This window comes from Schistocerca americana, chromosome 7 (genome assembly GCF_021461395.2).
Source record: "Schistocerca americana isolate TAMUIC-IGC-003095 chromosome 7, iqSchAmer2.1, whole genome shotgun sequence".
NCBI lineage: Eukaryota > Metazoa > Arthropoda > Insecta > Orthoptera > Acrididae > Schistocerca > Schistocerca americana.
In genome coordinates, this window is record NC_060125.1 from 513,735,509 (window position 1) to 513,756,664 (window position 21,156).

At 40.1% G+C, this 21,156-nt stretch overlaps 1 protein-coding gene across 1 annotated transcript; it reads right to left on the reverse strand.

Moving 5' to 3' along the window:
• Positions 1–9,311: 9,311 nt before the first annotated feature.
• Positions 9,312–20,612, reverse strand: LOC124621851 (neurogenic protein mastermind-like). The gene is made up of 4 exons (XM_047147298.1): positions 20,538–20,612; positions 15,943–16,275; positions 13,906–14,048; positions 9,312–12,357 (listed from the first exon to the last, which is right to left on the reverse strand). The coding sequence occupies exons 1-4, from the start codon at positions 20,572–20,574 to the stop codon at positions 12,079–12,081; spliced, it is 792 nt and encodes a 263-aa protein (XP_047003254.1). The 5' UTR covers positions 20,575–20,612; the 3' UTR covers positions 9,312–12,078.
• Between the last annotated feature and the right edge of the window lie 544 nt (positions 20,613–21,156).

The following is a 21,156-nucleotide window of genomic DNA, read 5'->3' on the forward strand; positions in this document are numbered from 1 at the left end:
CAAACAAATCGCGCAGTAGAAACTCGCTAATCCTCATCTAAACTTAAGGCGATTTTTGGAAACAGTCAACTTTTATAGGCAACATACACCAAAGTCTCAGATCAAAATCCAATAAAATACAAATCATTCATGCAGGATAGTTTTACAGGGGTCTCGCTGCAATTTAAAATAATGTTTGTTAACTGCTCAATCCTCGAACAGTGGAATGAATCAAATTTTTGTAAAACTGTCATCTAACAGTGTTAAGTCCATCTGAATGGCTCGAGAAGCTAGATATAATGTATGGAGGAGATAGCATAGTTCATCTCTGCAAACAACTTAGAATCTCAGATAACATGAAAATATAAGAGCTTTTAAGGAGTGCAAGGAATATAGAGGCGTCGAATGGAAGCCGTGTGATCTGCTGCCACTGCTTTGTCCTTCAGACGCTACTGCTATATCAACAGCTGAGCATGAACTCTCGTTTAGTTCCATGAATGAAATTGTAATCCCTTTATGAAAAATGCTTTATGTGGATCATGTGTTGGATTTAATGTTCATCAATTTAACTAGATCGCCTCTTTCTGAATTTGACCAAATGGCACGTGTGAAATCCTGGCTGGCAACTGGGAGGCAATCAGCCGAGGAAGTCTCCCGTCATAAAAGAAAAATGACTGCAGAGCAACATCAGTTTGAGTCTGTCTGGAAAGTTTTGAAGGATTAGGTGAGTGCCAAAGGTCATAATTTTCCATCTAGAGACCTGGCAATATCCCGAAAAGAACCCACCTTGAAGAAGATTGTTTTCTCATCTCGTTGTGATGCTCATGGGAATGGGAAGTTTCAACCCAAAGCAACACAACCATGGTAGAACTCACACAAAGTTGCTGAAGTTACTGTTCTTGTTTCTATCACAATGAGACCAATATGAGCACATGACAGCTTGAGCAGTAGTTGGCATTCCTAAAACCAGTGTCCTTCACTTTGTAACATGCGACCTGTTGCACCACTATCATTTACACTCACACCAAGAATTGTATGGAGATGATTTCCAGAATTGTATATCGTTCTGTCAGTGATCATAGCAGAAAATCCTCACTAACAAGAACTACTTGTCCAATGTTCTTTTTTACCAATGAATATTCCTTCTCCAACAAAGTACAGGCAAATATGAAGAACACTCATTATCAGTCCAGCAAAAACCTATTGGGGCGTACCCAGATGGAAAAAATCAGCATCAATGGAGAGTTAATGTCTGGCATGGAATTCTTGGTAGTGCAATCATTGACCCTTATTTCACCAATGGGACCTAAACAGTGGAGCACATGCCAACCTACCAACACAAATTCTTCCTTGTCGTCTGGATAAGAAACAGAATGTCTAAATGGTATGAATACAGTGGATGTCAAGCACACTGACTCCTTGTGTGCTGTTGCATTCTGAAATGAAAGTATGCAAACATATGGATTGGTTTTTGGAACAGTGGATTGGTGTACTGGGTCTCTTAACTTGGCCACTCTGAATATTTTTCTTTGTGGAAGCATGAAAGATGTCGTCTGTCACAATATTCCAACAACTCCAGAGAACGTGGAGGAATGTATCGTGCTTGCTTCTCTTGTAATTCACATCAGTGAGCAACATTGGAAGCAGAAATGAATTCTTTCATCCAACACGTGGGTCAGTGTACGCTGTCCATGGTCAGCACTATGAGGATCTTAGAATTTTCTTTTCCTTTTTGTGCCCACAACTGATTACAGTATTACAATATGGTAGTAAAGATCTCGATGTCTGTTTCTTATTAAGTTGAACAGGTTGTGAGGAGAGGAGATGGATTACTGAATAAAAAGTGTGGGGTGCTATTTAAGAAAGATGCAAGGCCTAATGCTGTTCATATCTTCATAACAAATGAAATTACAAGAGGGGCAATTATCCTGCTTGGCTTCCTCAAGGTAGCTAAACAGCATTTTCATGGTACTTATTTATTTCACTTCTGTGCAAAATGTTATTTGAGGTGCTCAAGATAAATGGGACTACTTGTACTGTCCATTTTTTCAAACACTAAGTGCTGGAGAAAATGTAATTTATACCTACTACAGTGCTGGTAAGCATTGGGCAGATACGTAGTGTCTGTTTCAGTTTGAGGGAAAAGTTGTGTGTTACTTGATACCAAATATGTTAAGTAATTTAACTGGATAGATGAAAAAATCTACTCACCAAGTGGCAGCAGAACACACGTATAAGGGAGGGTTGTAATTAGGCAAGTTTTCACAGCCAATGGCTCCTTCTTCAGGCAGAAGGGTTGAAGGGTAAGGAAGAGGGATGAAGGAAAAGGACTGGAGAGGTCTAGAAAAGGGGTCAATTTCGGGAAAGTCGCCCACAACCATGGGTCAGGGGAGACTTGCTGCATGGGATGAGAAGTAAAGACTGATTGTTGGGGACTGCATCAGACAAGATTTGAAAACCAAGAGCCTAAAGGTGGAGGACAGGGTAATATGCAAGACAGAGATTACTGCTTAAACATCATGCATGAGTTAATAAGAGTGAAAAGCTATGAGCATATATGTAACAGTGGTGGGAGAGGGGCAGTGAAAAATGAACGAGTAAGACAATGGAAGGTATACAAAATTAAAACGAGTGAAGAAAAGAGTAGTTACTGTGAAGAAATGCTGAGATGGAAGAAATTAATGTATATTAAGGCCAGATGGGTGGTGAGATCAAAAACATGTAGTGCTAATTCCCACCTGCAGAATTCTGAGAAACTGGTGTCAGGGGGAAGAATCCACATGGCGAAACAGACACCGAGGTCACAATTGTCAGAGTGTAGAGAAAATTGTGCAACAGGGTATTGCATGTTGCCAGTATACACCCTCTTCCTATGCCCAATTATCCTAACTGATAATTTGGTGGTAGTCATGCCAATGTAAAATGTCAAACAGAGTTTACATAACAGCTGGTATATGACTTATCGTTTTACCAGTGCCTCTCCCTTTAATAGTGTATAATTTTCCAGCTACAGGGCTGCTACAGGTGGTGATAGGAGGGAGGGTGCATGTGGGAAGTCTTGCAGTGGGCATGGTCACAGGCATAGGAGCCGTAGGGTAGGGAGATAGGTGCAGAAGGAGCATAGGGTCAGACAAGAATATTACAGAGATTGGGAGGACGGTAAAATGCTGTTCTAGGTGTGGTGGGCAACATTTCAGACAGAATGGATTTTAGGAAGTCATGGCACTGTTGAAGTAGCTGATTAATACATTCCAGACCAGGATAATACTGTGTCACCAGTGGTGTGCTCCAAACTTGTTTTTTGGAGGAATCAGCAGTACCAGGATTGGGTGTGATGGCTCGTGAAATCTGCTTTTGAACAAGGCTGGTTGGGTAATTGTGTGCAGTGCACACTAAGGTGAGAATGGTGGTGCATTGCTGTAAAGAGTCTGGGTACAAACAAATACATTTGACTCGATTGCTAAGGCTGTATGGGAGGGAACACTTGACATGGAAAGATTGTAAGTAATGTTGTAAATATTCTTCACTGGTTTGCGCCAGATCATTTTGTGCAAATTCCACAAGATTTCCTCGGAGCAAATGTCTGACATCTTCAGGTGGTTCAATCTTGCTGGTGGCTAGATACGACTGACAGTATCCACATGTCGCCGCGCGCGAAGAATGCGCAGGTGCGGAAATCGTGCAATGATTTGCAGATAGATGGTGTCATATTCAAACTCCCTCACAGAGCAGCTCTCCTGTGTGTGTGCTGTACGCTGCATTTGCAAACACTACAGCCACATACTACTCACCAATGGCCATACTAGACCAATGTTTGATGGGTCTGTTATCAAAGAATCTTGATTTTCGCGTCATGATTTAATAGCAGCCAATGCAGGATTCCAGGCTGTGCTGAGTTGAAATCCTGCATCCCTTTTGATGAGATTATTAGCTGTACGGATATGTATTGAATCCTTAATGATGTAATCCCAGAAAGATGACGCCAAGGATAAAACTTCCGTTGTTCCATGAATCATATGATGTCTTGTATTCAGACAGTGTTCTGCAATTGCTGACTTTTCTGGTTGACAAAGGTGTGCAGGACACTGATGTTCATCACAGCGTTCTTGTACTGTGCAGCATGCCTGGCCTATATACACTGCCCCACATTGACAAGGAATCTTGTCCACACCACGTTTCCTCAGGCCAAGGTCATCCTTAACCGAACCCAACAGGTTTCTCAGTTTTGCAGATGGTTGAAAAACACACTTAATTCCATATCTTCCGAGGACTCTTCGGATTCTTGATGACACGGCACCAAAATACGGCAAAAAGGTCAAAGTGGTGGGTGTCTTTGTATCTTGATTATGCTCCATGATTGAACTCCCTGGGCCTGAATTGTCTTAGTTCGGTGCCATGTCATCAAGAATCGGAAGAGTCCTCAGAAGATATGGAATTAAGTGTGTTTTTCAACCATCTGCAAAACTGACAAACCTGTTGGGTTCAGTTAAGGATAACCTTGGCCTGAGGAAATGTCGTCTGTCCAAGATTCCTGTGGGTGTGTGGGTAAGCATATATAGGCCAGATATCCCACACAGTACAAGAATGCTGCAATGAACATCAGCATCATACACGACATTGTCAACAGGAAAAATCAGCAGTTGCGGAACACTGTCTGAATACGGAACATTGCATGATTTATGAAAAGACAGAAGTTTATTCCTGGCATCATCTTTCTGGGATTGCATCATTAAGAAAGCAATACATATCTGTACAGTCGATAATCTCACCGACAGGATGCTGGATTTCAACTGAGCCTGGAGCCCTGCATTAGCTCCTATTAAATCATGACGCGAAAATCAAGATTCTTCGATAACAGACCCGTCATAACATTGGTCTAGTGCGGCCGTTGGTGAGTTTGTCTGGTTGCACTGTTTGCAAATTCAGTGTACAGCGCACACACAGGAGAGCCGCTCTGCAATTTTCGGCAGAGGGAGTTTGAATATGGCACCACCTATCTGCAAATCATTGCGCATCTGTGAGTTTCGCACCTGCGCATTCTTTGGGCGCCTGTTCTAAAAACAGGGCATCAACATGCGGATACTGTCAGTCATACCTAGCCACCAGCTAGGTTGAACCACATGAAGATGTCGGACAGTTGCTCCAAGGAAATATTGTGGAATTTGCTGACGATCCGGCGGCTAAACCTGCGGAGACTAATTACAACATATTCGCCAGGAAAGCTTGAAGAATCACCACAGTAATGATGTTTGTTGGTAGGATTTATGTGGACAGAAGTGTGTAGCTGGCCTTTGGTGAGTACGAGATAAACATCAAGGAATGTGGCATGGGATTCAGAATAGGACCATGTGAAATTTAATTGGGATAAGGTATTCAGAGATTTCAGGAATTTGAACAGGCCAGTCTCACCATGATCCATATGGTAAAATGTCATCAAACCAACCAGTGGTTGAAGAAAAATGGATCCTAGGAAAGCCCCCTCCAAGCGACCCATGAAAAGGTTGGCATAGGAAATGAAAAGGTTGGCATAGGAACGAGCCATCCATGTTGTGTCCACTGTTAGGGTTTAGATGCATATCGGTAATTAGAAATGTGGAAAGGAAATCAATGTGTAGAATAAAATAACATATTTAACCAGTTATCTTATTTGATGTGCTTTCATTCATGGTATGTACATTTCATCCTCAACTCTAAAAATATAATACTGGTGAACTGATGAGGAAAGAATCTTACAATGGAATTCTTGATGCACATACAGTTAATCAATCATGAGGCAGTATTTTTCTAGGTGTGGTCATCATTTGTAATAAAAGATTTTGTTTATGGCCCTTGTAGTAATTTTTAGTGCCAGTAACCAAATAATTTTGTATTGATATATGAAATATGCTGAGATGGATGTAAGAGTGTGACAGATTGAAATCAGCTTTATCTTATATACAGGGTGTTACAAAAAGGTACGCCCAAACTTTCAGGAAACATTCCTCACACACAAAGAAAGAAAATATGTTATGTGGACATCTGTCCGGAAACGCTTACTTTCCATGTTAGAGCACATTTTATTACTTCTCTTCAAATCACATTAATCATGGAATGGAAACACACAGCAACAGAACGTACCAGCGTGACTTCAAACACTTTGTTACAGGAAATGTTCAAAATGTCCTCCATTAGTGAGGATACATGCATCCACCCTCCGTCGCATGGAATCCCTGATGTGCTGATGCAGCCCTGGAGAATGGCATATTGTATCACAGCCGTCCACAATACGAGCACGAAGAGTCTCTACATTTGGTACCGGGGTTGTGTAGACAAGAGCTTTCAAATGCCCCATAAATGAAAGTCAAGAGGGATGAGGTCAGGAGAGCATGGAGGCCATGGAATTGGTCCACCTCTACCAATCCATCAGTCACTGAATCTGTTGTTGAGAAGCGTACGAACACTTCGACTGAAATGTGCAGGAGCTCCATCGTGCATGAACCACATGTTGTGTCGTACTTGTAAAGGCACATGTTCTAGCAGCACAGGTAGAGTATCCCGTATGAAATCATGGCAGTGAATCGAGGAAATACAGTACATACTGACGAAACTAAAATGAGCTCTAACATGGAAATTAAGCATTTCCGGACACGTGTCCACATAACATCTTTTCTTTATTTGTGTGTGAGGAATGTTTCCTGAAAGTTTGGCCGTACCTTTTTGTAACACCCTGTATAATATAAAATTTTGAGAATTATGAAAACTTGAGATGCATTTGCAGTTTTAATGGTTAGTTGTTGAGAACCAGCTGCCTCTCTCTATCTTACCTACCAATTCATCCCTACCCCACCTTGCCCAACAATTTTCCCCTGTTCTTACTCAGTCTCTAATAACTTCATAGTCAATTGCATGTTACACCCTAATCTACCTTCCTCTCCTAAGCCCTCCCTGCTTCACCAGTGTGACCAGGTACCTTATTTTATGGACTATAAGATGCACTTTTTTCTTCAAAAAATTACCTCCAAAATTCAGTTTTGTTTGATACTTGAAATTAATATATAAATGTCCAGTGTTTGATTTAAAATTTCTGCCAGTCTCAAAAATGGCCATATATTTGATGCCACAGGAAACCTTTATCTGACAATACTGGATTCAACAGGCAGCAGCAGTGCACCAATGTGACGAACATGAGTTGCAGGGATCCACAAGTCTGCTAACACTGTCTCCCTCCTGCCCCACCATCTCAAACCCAGAACATTGTCTAGCCTGTGATGTGTCATTGTGGTTTACAATGCCAGTAAACTTGAATTTAAAGTGAGTTGTGTTATAGGTAATAGTAAAATATTTTTGTTAATAGCTAGTTTTGCAATGGAAAAAAATAAAAGGCATTCAAATGATGCAGGCTATAAACTCAAAGTAATAGCATATGCTGTAGAGCATGGAAACAGTGCAGCTGAGCAGCATTTTGGCCCTCCACCAATTGAAAAAAAAACCATTCACAATTGGCAGGCTAGTAAAGAAGAACTGCAAAAAAGTGAGAAGACTAATTGTGCAAATAGAGGACTGAATGCAATTTGGCCAAAACTCGAAGATGGTGTATTGAAATGGATTCAAGGACACCGACAAAATGGCATTGGAATTAATACAAAAATGATTCAAATACATGCTCATAAGTTAGTGCTGCAGTGAGATTTAACAGACTTTAAGGGTGGAGTTGGTTGGTGCTACAGGTTTATGAAGCGTCACTGACTTAGCTTGCGAACCAAAACCAAAATATCTCAGAAAATGCACCACGCTGTTGTCCTTTCATGTTGTGCTGATGGTACTAAACTTAATCCAATGATCATTTTCAAGCACAAAGCATTGCCAAAACCATCTAAAATACCACCATGTGTTGTTCTTCACATACATGACAAGGGGTTGGGGGATAAGGCTTGTATGAAATTATGGATCAACAGAGTGAAGGAGAGAAAGAAATGTGCTTTATTGAAGAAGAGTTCTCTTCTTATGTTAGGAGTCATTTGAAAAGTTATGTGAAAGAGAAATTGAGACCGGGAAATACAAAGGTTTCTGTTTTTCTGGGAGGACTTAATTCCCAAGTACAACCTTTCGATGTCTCAATAAATAAACCATGTAAAGTGTATATGAGAGAGGAATGGAACAAATTGATGATGGATGAAACCCAACATGAATTCACACTGATTCACATTGAAGGGAGCTTTAAGTGACCTACAATCAAACAAGTGTGTCAGTGGATAAAACAGTTGTGGTCTAGAGTGAGAGAAGACATTATTGTTAAATCTTTCAAGAAGTGCAGCATAAATAACACTCTCGATGGCAGTGAAGACCATCTTATATATGAAGAGGACAATGGTGATGACGAAGAGGAAGGAGAAGATGATGAAAGTGCAAATGACGATTTTCAGGGATTTTAAGGGTCAGTGTGGTTTTATAAACTAAGAATTTTTTTAGTCTGGCTTTGCAGCCTAGTAATAAAATGGTAAAAATGTCATTTGGTTAAAAAGTTGCTTAAAAATTAAGGAGTCTTAGAGTCCATAGCATCTTATAGTCTGTATAATACAGTAACCATTCACAAATTCCATGTTTCTGTGTATGTGTCATATTTCTTACTGTTGTTAATTATTAATGGTGATGCAATAACTAAATAATGAAAAATGCAAACCTGCCCAATCATGTTCATCTGTAAGACAATCACAAATGGATGGCAGTCTGACTTCCAATGCCACTTGTTTATCATGAACACAAGATGTTACTCATCTCAGAATTTATTTTGCTTTTAAAAAAAGAGGGCAAGAATAATGCAGGTATAGGTGGTGCTGGAAACAAGATGTATACACCATACTTGGATAGTTACTTGTAGTAACCACCACACACAATTCCCATATTTATTTATGTATATTTGAGCATGGTAACAACCTCATCTGACACTATTTTTTAACTGTGACCATACTGAACTGTGCACTAGAATGAGAAAGAACTTCTTAGGATCAGAATGAAATAAAAAATATAAAATAATCAATTTAGATAAACTTGTATATATATTATATAATAATATAACGTTTGTATAATTTTGCATGGAAACTTAATACAGAACAAATACAAAACACTATCTTGTAGACATTTGAAATAATCATAAAAGTATACATACAGTACTTGACACATTTGGCAAGAGAAGCGGGTGCCCTTTTGACAGATTGATACAATTTTCTACAGGGCACAGCTGCACACATTCACACGCAGATATCACCTTAGTACAACACTGCATAAAACTGTACATTCATATATAAAGTCTGAGAAGTGAAAACTGTGTTTCCTCATAGAACACTTTTTCTCCTCTTTGTCTCATCAAAATGTTAAAAAGATTTGGTGTTTTCCTGTAGCAACATATTGAGTATCAATATACTAGAAATGTGGTTGATGTACAGTCAAACCAAAACATTTGTCAACTTCAGCTGGAATAATAACCATACTTTTGCTGTCAAAATCATTCTGAAAATATTTGAACTTAGTAATATATGGCTAATAATGTGTAATGGCGACACCCAGTTACAATAATCCTCTGTAAATGAAACAACTATGACCACAACTACATCCACACTGGAATGACTGTGCACTTAGAAACTGTAATCTAGTAACTGAAAAAGGGCAGGACATCAAATGAACTGACACAAATGCATTCTGATTAAGCAGAATTGGACTACACTGGCTGTTTCTTAAAAGATACTGAGAATTTAAAATACAACACATTATAAATATACCTGGAAAACTTCAAGAATAAATGGAGAAGAAATCATCAGGATAATTATACAAATTAAAATGTTTCTTCCCCCTCTTCTTTAATGAATCGGTGTCTCTCCTGTCCATTTCAAATGCCTTCAAAATTTTATTCTTAGTTGTCTTCAGATGATGGAATAATGGAATATTGTTTACATCCAAGATGCTTATCAAACCTAAAAAAAAAAATTGGAAACTAAGTCCCTTATTATTGAAGCCTCCAGGTTTAAATCTCTGCTTCATATGAAAATTTGCATTGCATATATGATACAAATGTTATTACCAGACGTAGAAACAAAAAAAGTCTGAATAAGATAATTTCTAGCAAAGTTAATGTTAAAATGAACTATTAACGTTCCATAGCACTGGAAATTCTAACCACTAACTTTAGAAAGGCCTCTCATTATTGACCTCATTGTAATTTTAAAACGTTTGTTCCTCTATTTACTTTTCCTCAAAAAACAATAACAATGCAATATATGCCCAATACTAAAACATTGAACAAAACTGATAAACAGTGTCATGGCAAACACACATAATAATTTTCTATTGCCTCAAAGTTACATCTAAAAAAGCTACAGAAATCCTCTAGATTGCAGTCTCAAAATTACGAAGATCCTAATGACCTTATGGGGAAGAGGGAGCCACCTAAAAGTAACTGTTTCATTCACAGCCTCCCTCATCACTTACATTGAAAATAACTCGCTGTAAGAAACCTGACACTTTTTCAGAAGCATATTACCTAATACTGAACCCATTCTCTAGGTGTGAGCCTATTACATGGCAAACTACTGGTGTTGTGGCTTGACTGTACCTCAACCAGTACCTACTCTACTTCAGGCTCAGCTTGAAACTTGTCAGGAATGATTCCATTCCCATACAGTTATGTTCATTCTGTATCACTAACTTCAAAAAGAACAACAATTATTATAATATCAACAATTTTTTTCTCTGGATCATTTTAAATTATATACATTATGATATTATAAGTATATATAATATGTTCTTTATATCCCTATCAATGTCTTATAAACTTCTACTTGCAAGCCCTTAAAATAAACAGCAAAAATTGTTAACAAAAATACTGATTCCTTTTTGTCTGTCAACATTTAATGAAGTTTTAATTGATCTGTTAGTAAAGATTATGATTGAAGGTTGATCCCATACTAGAATGAGAGCTTCGGTGGTTGGAGGTGGTCCCAACTCCACTTCAACAGCATTCACAAGCCTGAGGTAGCTGCACTGCATCACATGAATACTTCCTTGCATCTGCCACAAGTTGTCTGATAAACACTTTACATCCTGATGCAGCTTGTGCATATTAAACACCATAAACAAAAAATTATTGCAAATGACGCAACTGAGACAGGAATTAACATATTTTAAAGATATAATTACACACTGAAAATATCTCTTAAATATTTAATGATTTACCACATCATGGTTGCAGTGTTTCGTGAAAGCATTGCTGTTCAATAAACATTAAATATTTCATGGCAATTTAAACTGGGTTAAAAATTATTTGAGTTGTTTGATACAATATAAATGAATTTAACCACAACAAAAACAATGGAAAGCACTGGCAAGAGAACACAAGTATGTATAAGTGGGCAACATTGTGCAATCAGCATAAAAACAGAAAAACAGCAACACTGTTTCTTAAGTTTATATCTGAGGTTTAGCCAGGGTTTTAAGCTCAGGATGTTGTGTTTGTATCTGTATATTTGAGGTTACAGTTATCTGTGTTTGCCCCAGCTGCTCATATGAGAAATGTTCATTTGAATCACATAAATAAAATTACAATATTTGATAGCTAGTGTACGTGCACTGTAATAGGACACAATGTTGAATTTCTGCTCACAACAGACTTGCAGGTCTAGATCACAAATATCAGTGTTCCACTATACCACACTGTTGTTTCTTACAGATACACACAGCCATAACTAAAAGTGAATTCACCGATTGTCCAATGTATTTCCTAAATGTGTCCCTCGTTACATTCTACACTTTACGAGATGAGTACTCGTACAACAGTCAAACCAAACTAGACTCTCTTGACAGAACAAATACTGGAATGTTAATGTCATGTTCAGCTCTCGATATCCTAACCGCTCAGTACCACTCCTCTTCTAAATCCTCCGTCTCACAGGTCACTTTAACTATTTTCTAATGATCACCCTTACTGCATCTTATTTATTTGGTAACTGCTGTATGTCTGTGATTCACTAAGATTGTCCACCAAGTGAAGGACCTGGACTCAGAACTCAACACAGTCACACTCTAGAAAATGCTGCCGCATTACGGTGCACAGAGCACCTAAAACCATTCCTATAATATATCTTGAAAATTAAACGACGACCCTGCATCGAGGGAATTAAGAAGTTCTGCGGCTGAAAACTGACTCGAATCTCCTGACGGCAACTGTTCGAGGAACTCGAGACTGAAGTCTGGTGGGGGCTGTGAGTTTGAAGCAGAGCTCACTGGCGTGGTGGTGGGGTGCTGCTGTAGCACTGGGCTGCTGACGTACGGGGGGAGGTGAGGGGAAGTATGGTGAGGGGGCACTCCACTCGCAGATAGTGACTGTGACATCTGCAGGTTCATTGACATCTGAAACAGAATGCAAATAACACTCAGCTTTTATTTACATTGGTTCAAGAGTGGCATCATGTTCAGTTGTTAGCCTACATACAATTAATGCCTTATCTTAAAGAGTAACAATAAACTGTAACCCTTCCAGCCAATTTTGCTGGTCACCAAGAAAGCACTTCTGATACTAGTATCAAATAAAGAACTTAATTTGAGGAAGCCAAACAATGGAAAATCCAGGATGGAATGTAACAATATTGTGAAAAGGAAAGTTGCTACTCACCGTAGAGCAGAGATGCTGAGTTGTAGATAGGTGCAACAAGAAGGCTCTCACAATTAAAGCTTTCAGCCGTTAACGCCTTTGTCAACAATAGATGACACACACACACACACACACACACACACACACACACACACACACACCTGCAGTCTCACGCAACTGGCAACTGAAACTGCATTGGGAGCAGCAGCACCATTGCGTGATGAGAGTGGTGACTGAGTGGGAGTAAGGATGAGGCTGGGGAGGGATAGTATGGTGGGGTTGGCAGACAGGGAAGTGCTGCAGGTTAGACTGAGAGCAGGGGAGAGGTGGGCAGGGGGGGGGGGGGGGGGGGAGGAAGTAGCAGAAAAGTAGAGCAATAAAAAAGACTGGGTGTGGTGATGGAATGACGGCTGTGTAGTGCTGGAATAGGAACAGGGAAGGGGCTGAATGGGTGAGGACAATGACTAACTATGGTTGAGGTCAGGAGGGTTACAGAAACATAGGACATACTGCAGGGAAAGTTCCCACCTGTGCTTCCCTGCAGTTCCCGTAACCCTCCTGGCCTCAACCTAAGTTACTCTTTGTCCTCACCCATCCAGCCCCTTCCCTGTTCCCATTCCAGCACTACACAGCCGTCATAGTGCCATCACTCCCAGTTCTTTTATTTCTCTTTCTCCTTTTCCGCTGCTTCCACCCACCCCCTCCCATTCTCTCACCTGACCTCTGCCTAACTTGCAGAACTTCACTGTCCACCTCTCTCTCTCTGTGTGTGTGTGTGTGTGTGTGTGTGTGTGTGTGTGTGTGTGTGTGTGTGTGTGGTCTATTGTTGACGAAGGCCTCAAGACTGAAAGCTTTAATTGTGAGTGTGTGTGTGTGTGGTCTATTGTTGACGAAGGCCTCAAGACTGAAAGCTTTAATTGTGAGAGTCTTTTTGTTGTGCCTATTTGCGCTTATTGTTGTGCCTATTTGCCAATCAGCATCTCCGCTATATGGTGAGTAGCAACTTTCCTTTTCACAATATTGTTAATTTGAGGAAGAAATATTTCAGATAACTGACGATAAATGAGCAAGTGCTACTCAGATATGAAAAGATTGGCACAGAAATAGAAATCACAGCGGACAGATGCCATAATTGTAACAAATTCATTTCCCATAGGATGAAAGTGTAAGTAGTGCCAACAACTGGCATATTAAAGTGTGAGAGGAGGAGATATTAATATGGTACTGGAAACTCCAGGGTATCTTATCTGACAAAAAGACAAGTGAGCAATGCCAGCACAGTATGGTACCATAAATGTAGCACTCACCTGACCAGGGCCTGGTCCCGGGGGCATGCCCATCTGCTGCTGTTGCGACATCATCTGCTGCAACGTCGGCATGCCCTGGTTCCTAGATGCTACGAGCTGCTGCTGCTGCTGCTGTTGCTGCATCTGAGCCATACTGAATGACCCTGCAGAATTATAACGAAAATAAATTACACATCCAGTTAGTGACACATCAGTTATTTGAGAATTATGACCGAACATTATGCAAGTCAACTTGTTTTAGTTAAGTGGGGAAGTTTTAGTCTAAATGTTGTGGCATTCAGTGCAAAGTAACAGGAAGTGGCAAATCTCAGAAATGAAAGCTACACCTGTCATGTAAAATTTTAATTCTTTCAACAAATTATTAACAAAAATTGACTTGCACTACTAATTTTTACCATGAAATGGGGCCCATAAGCAAAATCATTGTTGTGTATAGCAAGCAAGTAAACTTACTTAAAATGAGTGGTGACATGACAGATCCAATTAGCTTTCACTATAACACTGAAAAAACAATTAAATGAAAAGCTCCAATTTTTATTTCCCAATGATGCTAAAATATTATCAAGATCAGCCTCGAGTGGACTCACAAAGGCAAGGAGATATGGATGGGAGCTGTAAGACCTGGCAGAAACATCTAACCTAACTGAGCTAAACAGCAATGAGAAATGAGGCAGTGAGCATGGAGAAAGAGAGATGCAATCCCAAAAATTAATCATTTTATAGTCGTAGTTTAGTATGTATGTATGTATGTACTTCGGCAACTAATAAGGTATGATATTTAATTTCAGCCATAAGACAAGTAAAAGCTAGTAACTTCTTAAGGGTAAATTTTGCTTTATGGACATCTAGTCTGCAGAGAGGGGAAATTTTCTAGGAGTTTAGAAAAGTGACCAAACCTGCTTATTTTATAAGACAGCTATGACTGTGCAATAGAGCAAGCTGTGATTTTTCTACTTGTTCTTGTATCACTCCTGATGCCAATATTATTTTTCCCCTTTTCTGATTTGTTAGCAGAGCTTACACCATAATTACCTGAAATAACTAATTCTTATTCACATTGTATCATGCTGAACTTTATTACTCACAATATAACTTACTGACTACTGATGGCACTAATATACCGGGTGATCAAAAAGTCAGTATAAATTTGAAAACTTAATAAACCACGGAATGATGTAGATAGAGAGGTAAAACCTGTCACACATGCTTGGAATGACTGGATTTTTCAAATTTAGTCATACTTATAATGTCCATTTTCCAGAATGTTCCAATCTTTAGTGCAATTCTTACCAAAATCTAGTTTACAATTTTACAGTACTGATTTTTCTGTTTCTAAAATTGTATACATTTACTGAAATCACCTGTTACTTTGTTATTATCCCAATGAGAAAACATCACTATATAGGTAATTCTTCGTACTCTTTGGGAATACCTTTTTACATTGAAACTTCCCTCAGATAAAACAGTACCTAGCATTTTGCCATTTTTAACTGTACAGATTTTGGATAAATAAATTTATTTCATTCCTACTGTATTTCCATACCTTTCCTTTTTTTCTAATCTCTTGTGTTAAAAATCCAAAATATAATAGCTAAATATTTTACTGTTTTTGTAATTTCTGTAATACATGCATCTATAAATATGCATCAATGGCTGGTATTCAAAAAGTGAAGATGTATGTCAGACAGTCCAACTTCTATGTCAGTTCTGCATGAAAATTTTGTCAAATCACTTGTAGAATATGTAACTTATTAATCGCTGTTGTGAAATCTAGATCATAATAATAACAAGGTGACCATCTGAACTGTTTCGTAATAATAAATATGAATGAATTGAAGAAAGAAAAGTCAGTTGTTTTGTGTTATATCGTTTATTAGCTGTCTGTATAACTTACAAATTACTGGAAGAAGATCAGATTGATGGATTTTAATGAGACTGAAGAGGTTCGAAACAGATCACTAAGGTTACAATCAGTAATGCACACACACAAGAAATGATTAACAGTCATAATTAGGCAAATGTAGAAGTCAAACATACCCTGGTGCAAGTGCTGTTGCTGCTGCTGCTGGAAAGCAGCAGCCGAGCCGGCTCCATTCCTGAAGACAGCGCTCTGCTGCTGTGAGACAAGGAGGTGCCTCCAGTCCTGGCGGGCCCCGAGCCCCGTGTCGGGCCCAACGCTGACATTGGGCGGCCGCTGCTGGCGCTGCTGCTGTGGCGGTGGCGCCCCCTGGGCCTGCGGGCCACCGTAGCGGTGCGGCCCCACACCCAGACCCACTCCCACCCCCACCCCGACACCGACACCGAGGCCTGCCATGGCCTGCTGCTGCTGCAGGTAGCCACCTCCCACCATCTGTGGTCGCATCATCGGACCTGAGATGAAGCAGAGAGAGTGTTGTTAGTCACGTATTATTGCGTGCAGCTCAGCAACATGGTTTGTATTTGCCTCTTCACTGTGTCAGTTCATTAATTGGCGTGTAAGTTTGGTACATACCTGTACAATGCCAGCAAGTTTAACACTTTCTCCTCCTGATAACATTCCTTATAGGATACCACTAACAAGCTCTGAGTAAACTGAGAATTGCTTTCTTAATTCGTTTAATAATATCTAATATTTCTGCTTATTCTCTTCAGTCTCAGACATATGCCTTCACTGTATAATGTGACACATCAGTACATTCCTGTAACGCTGACTAAATGAAGGTATGATCAAATTTTGATCTGTTAACTGTCAGAAAGATTTTCTGCAGCTTCACAATGTTCTTCATGGAATTTGGTGTGATAGTTTTTCAAGGAGGACTATACCCACCTCTTTCTTACATTCGTGATACATGCATTGTCTCTCCTTAGATTACTTGAAGCATAACTCTTATATATGGTTGGGGGGCAGTGGGGGGGGGGGGGGGGGCATGAGAGAATATTGTTTAACCAATTCACTGTGTTGTACAGGTCTACCCATCTGCTTAATTGTTAACTATTAACTGTTATGTGGTTTACACTGACCATTTGTGATGATACTATATGAAAGTTTGATATTACTGTTCTCGATCTAGCCAAAGTGGAGAGATACAAGTTTTGTAGGGGATTTGACTCTTAATATGACCCATTAGAGGAATTTGGGGTTTCTTGTAGCTGAGCTGCTTTTCAATTCAGTCCCTGGATATCCAGAAGCATGTGACGTCTATTTATTTTCAAAACTATTCTTGGTATTGTATCTCAGATTTCTTTTTAATTTCTTGGTAACCCTATAACTGATTTATGGTAAATGTTCCAAAGCCAGCTCTCCATTTGGTCACATTTCTTTCATCATATGCCAGGTAATTCCTATGATGTCCCATTTCATACAGTGTACAGTTAAATACAGTAGAAGCAGCCATAACTTTAAGTTCACAATACAATACAGTACAATCAGCAGATTACAGAGAAACTCCAAACAGCTACATTTTGACCAATACATATATAAGGTATAAGCATCTTCTCACAAAGGAACCTTTGTAATATTAATATTTGATTGAATATGCCGCCTAGAGGAAAATATTTAAATAGTAGTTGTTTTTCTTGTTGTCATGCAGACTGAGTTGTTGTCTCCAGGGAAACAGCATTGGTAGAAAGAGGGTCATCTAACATCATGTAGTTATTGCATCCTCAGCATAGCTCAGAGTTGCTTTTAGTTCTTCTTCTAACAGTTTGTTGTTCCTAGTTTAAACTGACCTTTGTGCAAGAAATTTATTGGTGATAGGTGGAGCATCTGCAAGTGATTACTATTCTTGCTCCTTTTTAATAATGGGCTGTTACACATAAATGCAGTGTCAAGAAAGCTGTGATTTAATAGGTAAGGTGTTACACCAGCAAAAGTTATCTAGTTCACAAAAGTGCAGATTGTGTGCTTTCAAATATGCATGGAGAGAGAAATTTAGTGGTCTGACAGACAAATTTACAGCAACTTAGATGTTGTGCTCCTGCTGTAACCCCATTGGAAAGGTGAAATTAATGGTTTTGCAATAGATGATGTAAACGAAAGGACACGAAAGGAGGTGAAGCCCAAGTGAAGGTAGGCCAAGAGGGGATATGGAAGTTCCCTACAGATGCAACAGAAATCACTGGATACGATGAGCTAAAAGTTGCATTTGTCAACAAAACCTGTGAGGAGGTTGCCCCAGACTGGATTGCAGTAGATTCCATTCAAACTGCAGTCAGTACGGCACGTGTGTGTTAATGTCTATTGCTGAATGAAGATTGCAGTTACAGCTCAAGAAGCAACAATTTCTAGATATAGAATTCTGAAAAGGCATGAGCTGTCATAGAGACTGAATGAGACAGCTCAAAAGTAATGTGTTTTGCACTATGTGTAAAGTGAGTGTTTTTTTCCCGAACTGTAACAGGACTCACATACCCTGACATCTGGAAACATAAGGTGTCAACTTGAAACATAGGAGCAGGAAGAGGAGTTTGTTTTCCAACAAGAAATCACTATCTGGTGCAGTTCAAATATTTGGTGGTCCCTAAATCAACACAATCAATTCGACAATTGAGCACCTTTTGGCTATATATGACACCTTTTGCACACTCCAAGGTTCTTGAATGTCATAGTGTACAATTTCCTCCCACGTAATATCACTGACGAGAAAATTTACGTATCTAGACTGCAAGTGTAATATCACAACTGAGAACAAACATGGAAAACAGCACATCAGTGCATGTTGAGAGGGTTTGGTAAAGGTGGGTTACCGCCTGAATATCTGTCACATTACATCGAGTCCATCTGTAGGCCATGTAAAAACCGCTTTGCAATAGCAGTAAGATTCCATGTATAGTTTTAATATTAGTAAAGTTGTCTGGCATAGTCTGTAGGAAGACTGAAAGTGGAATTTCCAGCAGCCTGATTAGAAAGGTTTTCTTCTTTCTGCATATTGGCAAATTTTCGACGCAATATGAGTGAGCACTGTATAGTAAGTATACACATTGAGTGTAAGTGACTGTACTGTATATACGTGCAGTATAGTGCTGTGTTTGTGTTGTATTACAATGACAAAAGGGAAAGAGTGAACTCTGGTGCTGCCACAGGCTGTTCATCTATCCACTGAGGGGACTACCGAGTTTAGTGTCCTCAATTGACGAAACAGATCATACATACCATACGCCTTCGCTCCACGAGAAACTGTGGAGGGTTCGGAATTTAGATCGAAAGATTAGTTCGAAACCCAGTGCTTGGGAACTGTAAAACACACGTTTCGCTCTCTCGCTGGCCAAATACTAGTGATGCAGTTCATCCCACCACCAGGATGGACATCTGTGGTTAGTTTATGGGCCTACAATAATGTATTTAGGAAAGGTCAGACAATTGTGTCCAGACTTTAAAAATAGTGGTACCTGTGAGTACAGTGCCACAGCACAAGTCCATGTCTGTGACTTTGGCTAGAGAGGCATGTTTCAGTATTTTTAATATAGCAAAGTTTAATAAGTCACAGTTGCAAAACACTGACAAGAATTATTTACATAAGAATGGAAAACTAGTAAAAGCTGAATCTAGAGACAACCGGTCTGCATTCTGGAGAAATGTAGGAACACACGAGGCAATAGTAACCCTACGACTTATCTAAGAATACGGGATTAAGGAAGGTGACGCTACATTTACAGTATTTGTAGATTTAAAGAAAGCTGGAAAGCACACCCTGAAATTCCAAAGGTAGTAGGGGTAAGAAATGGCGGGCCATCGTTTATTTAGAATTGGTACAGAAATGAGGCTGCAATTATAAGTGTTGAAGGACACGAAAGGGAAGCAGTAATTGAGGAGGGGTAGAGATAGGGTTGTAACCTATCTCTAGTGTTATTCAATCTTCGCGGTGAGCAAGAAGTAAAGGAAACGAAGGAGAAAATTGGAAAAGGATTTAAAGTTAATGGAAGAGATATAAAAATTTTAAGGTTCGTTGATGGCATTGTAATTCTGTAAGAGTCAGGAAAGAACTTGAAAGAGCAGTTGAATGGAAGGGACAGTGAGTAGGAAAGAGATTATAAGGTGAATATCAACAATGTAATGGAATGTACTCCAATTAAATCAGATGATGTGAGGGAATCAGATTAGGAAATGAGACAGTAAAAGTTGTAGATGAGTTTAGCTATTTGGACGGCAAAGTAACTGACAATGCCTGAGGTAGAGAAGACAAAGTGCACTCTGGCAATGCCAAGAAAAGTGTTTCTCAAAAAGAGAAATTTGTTAACGTCAAATATACACTTAAACGTCTGCAAGTACTTTTTCGAGGTATTTGTACAGAATGTACCATCGGATGGAAGTGAAATGTGGATGACAAGTGGTCCAGATGGGAAAAGAATATGAGCTTTTGAAATGTGGTACTACATAAGAATGATTAAGACTAGATTGGTAAATCGAGTAACTAATGAGGAGGTAGTAAACAGATGTGGGCAAGAAAATAAATTTGAGGCACAACTCGAGTAAAAGCAATCGTCATTTTGATAGTGGAGACCAGTGTGTGTGTGTGTGTGTGTGTGTGTGTGTGTGTGTGTGTGTGGGGGGGGGGGGGGGGGGGGGGTAAAGACTGAAGGCTCGAATACAGTAAGCAGGTTCGAGTGGATGTAGACTGCAGTAGTACGGGGAGTCGCACAGCAGCGGGACTCACCGGACGGCGGCATGGGCTGGTGTGGCGGGCGGCGCATGGCGAAGCGCTGCTGCTGCTGCTGCTGCGGCGGCGGCTGCTGCTGCTGGGCCAGCGCGGGCGGCACGGCCTTGTACTCGGGCGGCGGCGGGCGCGCGCCCTGCGGCGGCCCGGGCCGCAGCGGCGCCCGCGAGGCGGCCGCGCGCTGCTGCAGGCTCTGCTGCGTGAAGTTGATGGTCTGCGACTGCGACGCCGACGCCGCGTACTCGCCCAGGTAGCCCTTCAGGTCCGACAGCTGCAGCTGCTGGCCCGCCGTCACCTGCCGGCAGCGAGGGACGCGCTCGCTGCTAAACGCGCACTTTGCTTCTCTACAACTACCGTACTCTACATGTACACACACACACACACACACACACACACACACACTGCAAGCCATTTTACGGTGCACGGCGGAGGGTACCTAGTACAACCACTACTCATTACCTTAGGTATTCCACTTGCAAATACAGCGAGGTAAAAACTGCGGTCTATAAGCCTCGGTACGAGCCCTAATTTCTCTTATCTTATTTTCGAGGTCCGTATGTGAAATGTATTTGGTGACAGCAGAATCGTTCTGCAGTCAGCTTTTGTCGATAGTATTCGT

Bases quoted from the DNA above. Each gene is read 5' to 3' on its own strand.
- LOC124621851 (XM_047147298.1), bottom strand. From the start codon at position 20,574: ATGCGCCGCCCGCCACACCAGCCCATGCCGCCGTCCG. The intron at 14,049-15,942 runs GTATGTTTGACT...ATAATTCTGCAG, and splicing joins GCAACAGCACTTGCACCAGG to GGTCATTCAGTATGGCTCAG. The intron at 12,358-13,905 runs GTGAGTGCTACA...ATTCTGTTTCAG, and splicing joins CGGGACCAGGCCCTGGTCAG to ATGTCAATGAACCTGCAGAT.